Source organism: Cibotium barometz, chromosome 48 (assembly GCF_041138505.1).
Source record: "Cibotium barometz isolate CiBa-2024 chromosome 48, ASM4113850v1, whole genome shotgun sequence".
Classification (NCBI taxonomy): domain Eukaryota; kingdom Viridiplantae; phylum Streptophyta; class Polypodiopsida; order Cyatheales; family Cibotiaceae; genus Cibotium; species Cibotium barometz.
The window spans coordinates 27,330,435-27,335,633 of record NC_141093.1 but is presented as its reverse complement, the minus strand read 5'-3'; the positions used below and the strand labels follow the sequence as shown (position 1 = coordinate 27,335,633).

Sequence of the window (5,199 nt, the reverse complement as noted above, 5' to 3'; positions counted from 1 at the left end):
CCGATCCTAACCCTTATCCTGATGAAATTCAAGGTGCACCTCTCATCGAAGATCACCCAATCCCCTTACCCTTTACATGTGGTGCCGACAAGCTCGGCCCATGACTCAGAATACGTAAAATAATTATATGATGTAAAAAGTAATACGTCTCAATGTTTGCCATAGGTTAACATGCCCCCCTTCCTGATGTAGATTCCGTCCTTAGAAGCTATGGTATGGTAAGCTCGATAGGGTTTGTTGTGGTAGACTGTATCTGCAAAACAAGAAAGTAGAGTGAAAGCATGCTTGGTCTTCAAAAGATATAAAGTGTATCAAAAATAAAATCAAGCATGTTAGACCACAAAATGGAAGTATGCCATGAGAACCTAGTTTAAGAGGTCACATTAAGGAGCTAGTGTAGCAAATTAACAGGAGTTTAAAACTATTGAAAGTAATTCAAGAGTTAGCAAGGTGTCGAAGGTTAATCAAGGTCTACAACTGGCGTAAGTCAAGGAAATTTACCAAGCTTAATAAATAAACAGATGACCACAATCTGTCTATTCTAAGAACAAGCTAATCCCAAGAGCCTAAGGACACAAGAAACATCAGAGTCATAGGAGTCTTTTGCCTTTATTTCTTTTATGCATGTGACAATTTTTACAAACAATAGCGACCTCCCCAAAGCAAAACTAGCATCGACTTTGGTGCCATGTTTACCACACAAGGCCTTCTCCAAGAATCTACTACCTCACCTTAGGCTACCCCCTACCAACCCACGGCATCAGTCTAGAGTGGAATACTCCTCGCCTACCAAGTGTCAATAGGGCGATAGGCCGACATGAAAGCACATAACAGACATACATTGCCATTTTTTGTAGGCCTTTCTTTTCATGTGTTCTTACATCCTTTCGACAAAGGGGTAGAAGCTATGTCTTAGAGGTCAACACACACGGCCAGGTTGTTCAAGCATTAAGATGGTTTTAACCCTAGACCTAAGACAACCATATTCCAAGGTTAACTAAAGACCATGCATTCCCAAGAATTTCTAAAATAAGGTTAAACTCAATTAATGATTTACACTAACAGCTTGTGCAACTTCAAAAACTAAGTAGTGCTTGACAAATTCCATGTGGTCATGCATTATAGTTCATGCAATTAATTGAATAGTAAAAATGAAAGAGAGTGGGCATGGAAGAATTACACCTGTATTTTGGAGATCTCCTTGATTCGATGAGAAATGCCCACAATTTGATGTAGATATCTATGTATGAACATTGTTGGCAGTCCCAGGACTATGAATGCGAATCCACCTCAAACTTTTCAACCTGTACAATTAACTAACAAGAACTATACCTTGAGCATCAGTGGGAAAAAGTAAGGACTCGTTTAAGGACACAAAACTAGAAACAACTTGAAAACACTAACCTACCTACTAGTCACCACACTAATACTGAGGATCAAGGTAAGAGGATGTTGTAGAGTTCTTGCTGTAGCCCTAAGGCTAAGCCTCTATCTGCATCATCCAAATAAATAAAATCAGCCTCGGTAGTGCCATGAGTCTCATCCGTCCATTCATCGTCAGATATATCTTCTTCGTCCTCCCATCCACATAGACTCGTCAAGAATGTAACTATGCGAGGATAGTCATCCTGTGGAAAAGTAAAGACTTGGGCTATCGGGGATACATCCTCTACGGAGTAGGGGTCAGTCGTGGGTGGTCAATAGGCGAATTAGCCATTCTAATTCCTCAACATTTCCCTATGGCTAGTACATCTATATGACCTAATTCGGTTTTAATTACAGGATAGCACATGTGAAATATCTGAGAAAGGTACAGATGATACCTCTCACCAAAGGTGGGAGTGGATGAAGTGTGTGATGCTCGTGCAACTGCCATATCTGCAAACATAGATATAGCATCATTAGGTTCATGTGAAGACAAGTCAATCTAGTTTCTAATTGTGTGTAGATCACTCTCCTCTTAATGTGCTCTTGCTCTTTTTATTATTTTTTTTGTGTATGAAGCTATATATATACATTCCCTCGAATTTGGAAGTTACATGTTCATGGGAGAAGGTTAGGGAGGAAGCAAGAGAATGTCGAACGTGAGTACATGCTCCCCCCTTGGGTATATCATTTTTTTTGCAATGATGTTGTAGCCCCTTTTAATCAATTTGTCCCCAGTAGGTTATAGGTGGTGATGTGGACAGATAGCTTTTTATGACCCTTGTAGCCACATCAAGTTGCAGAGATGGTAGTGTATGCTCCCACCATGAACGAATGGAGGATATGGCTTTTGATGATACATTTATACAAGGGGAGACAGACCCATTGGTTTCTTGGTGGGTATTGACAAGGGTACGTGTAGAGCATGCAGAAACTTCTATATCAACGTGTGAATGGCATGAGGAGCTAGAAGCTTCCTGTGACTCCCCCCTTCCTGAGCTAGGTGGTATCGATCGATATCGTTTGGGAATCCAAACTAGCTCTGAAAGAAGTGGTGTGGAGTACTCCGTTATCTTTAACTTACCACGGTCTTGAATTGTCGTTGGGGTGGCAACATTTGGCTTACAAGATTTTACAGGCAATGCAGAGGAATTCAGCTTATGTTTAGGGACCCAAATCTGGTCATTCCCTTCGTAGTACCCTTGGGCTACTAATAATATTTTAGGAATCCAACGTGATGTTACCTTGCCTTTTCTAGGGCGGGTAGCTGCTTTCCTACTATGAGGCTTCTTGTCTGAACGAGATTGAGCAGTAGAGGTAGCCCCGTTAATAACGAAGCTTTTGGGACCCATTTGTACGTACTCTTTGGTAAAGTAAGCGGAGCCTTGGGGACCACACTGCCTGTCTCCACTCTTGGCGTTGAAGCATTAGAGGGGTGGCAAACAATCAAAGATGGTGTAGCCACTTGACTTTGTGATTTTTTCTTAATCTAGCGTTTTGTCTAGAGTTGATGGCTTAGGTGCGGGACCCTAAGTGGTCAGGCTGAGAGCTGGTTCTTGCATTGTAACTCGCCTAGTTACCCAATCAATATTGTACTTGGTGGCTAACATCCATTTGCGCCCTAAGTTTACAGTTCCCTCCATGGTACCAGAGCAGGCATAACCAAAAAGCTTTGAACCACAGTCCCCTTGTCATAGGCAATAGGAGTGCAAAAATCCCGAGACACTGGTTTTCTTCTTATTGATACCCTTAACTTGGATGGTACTCTTGGATAAGGGTGGTTTTCCAAGTTGACACCACACTCCATATGACAGCAAATTGTGTTGAGCTCCCGTATCCAATAATGCATTATATAGCACATTCCCGCGTAAGTACGCGTAAGTACTCTATAGCTCAATTGGGTATCATAGAGGCGGGTCAGATTCTAGTGAATCCTCCTCTGCCTCCTCGAAAAATGCTTGCGTAACCCCCAAGATGGCCTCTCGTTGGTGCCTAACACGCTACTGACGTTCTTTAGCTTCAACTCTTGCTTGTATCTTCTTAAGCTCATGACGTTCTTTAGCTTCAACTCTTGCTTGTATCTTCTTAAGCTCAGCTTGTTCTTTAGCTACCTTCTTTGATAGATTGCATGTAATTCCTCTTGGCTTAGGGGTTCATAGTATCTTTTGAATTTACTCCCATTAAGGAATCCAATGGTTTCAACTCCGTCGAGAGTCTCCACTTGGATGGTGCCTTGCGGGGTAATTTCACATACTTTGTACGGTCCCTTACCAGCATATTTTAGCTTCTTCTTTTCGTTACGCACTCCATACATCAGGACTTTATCCCCAACTTTGATGTCCTTGTTTTTCATGTGGCAATCAAACCATTTCTTCCTTCTATCCTTATCTACAAGGGCATTGTACACCGCCAATTGTCTTTCTTCGTCTAACCGCTCAAGGATATACAAATGCTCTACTAAGGGATTACCATCCCAGCCCTCTTGAGTAGCAACACGAAGACTAGGAATGACAAATTCCCATGGCATGACTGCTTCTTGGCCATATACCATCTTGAGTGGTGTGCAATTAATAGCCACTGTGTACGCAGTACGATAGGCCCATAAAGCTAACGTAAGCTTTAGATCCCAATCCGTGCGATGAGCCTCAACTATCTTTGTCAGAATAGAGATTAAGGTCTTGTTGGTACTCTCGGCTTGGCCATTCGCTTACGGATAATAAGGAGTAGATTTATAATGGGATATCATGAAATTTGTTGTGAGCTCCTTAATCACTTCATTTATAAAATGCGTACCATTATCGCTCATAAGTTCAAAGGACAACCAAAGCGCGTGATTATATTTTCAAAGAGGAACTTGGCTGTTGTCCTCGCATCTATCTTATGTGTCGCTTTTGCTTCAGTCCATTTGGTCACATAGTCAGTGGCCACAATAATATAGCGAGATTGTGTGTTACGGGCCGCTAGGCTAATTGGACCCACAAAGTCTAAACCCCACTTTTCAAATGGCTGGTTTACTTTAAATGGATGTAGGGGCATCTGATCTTTCCGCTGGGGATTCTTGTAGCGTTGGCATTCATCATAACCCTTCACAAAAAGCCTAAACCCCACTTTTCAAACGGTTGGTTTACTTTAATTGGATGTAGGGGCATCTGATCTTTCCGCTGGGGTTTCTTGTAGCGTTGGCATTCATCACAACCCTTCACAAAAAGTGATGCATCTTGGAACATAGTGGACCACCAATACCCTGATTGCAATATCTTTTGCGCAGTTAAGTCTCCTAAAAAGTGACTACTAGCTATGCCCATATGTGCCTCTTGCAAAATATATAGATACTCATCCTCTCGGGCACAATGCCTAAGAATATCATCCTTTCCTCTTTTATAATAAAGAGTCCCGGCCATTAGGCAATAGGGTTTACATTCCTTGGTTAGCTTTCGAGCTAGATCTTTACGAAGCTCTTTGGGTGGAAAACCATTAACCAAGAAGTTAACAATCTTCTCACTCCATTCAGGCATTGTCTCCACCATGAACAAGGAAGTGTCAGGTAAGTCATCCATCAACTCCCGTAGGAGCTTCACCATTAGGTATGCGAGACAAATGATCAGCCATGACATGTTTTTTGCCAGGTCTCACAACTACAATGAAATCAAACTCAAGAAGAATCAACAACCATCATGTGATTCTTCCTGTGGAGCATGGTTTGTTCACCAAATACAATAATGCTTGATGATCCACATAGAAAACAAACTTGGTGGCAAGAAGGTAATAACAAAA

General features: G+C 41.8%; 1 protein-coding gene across 1 annotated transcript; it reads right to left on the bottom strand.

Moving 5' to 3' along the window:
- Positions 1-2,144: 2,144 nt before the first annotated feature.
- Positions 2,145-2,777, bottom strand: LOC147611024 (uncharacterized). The gene has a single exon (XM_086785322.1). It carries the CDS (start codon positions 2,775-2,777, stop codon positions 2,145-2,147), a length of 633 nt encoding a protein of 210 aa, XP_086641448.1.
- Between the last annotated feature and the right edge of the window lie 2,422 nt (positions 2,778-5,199).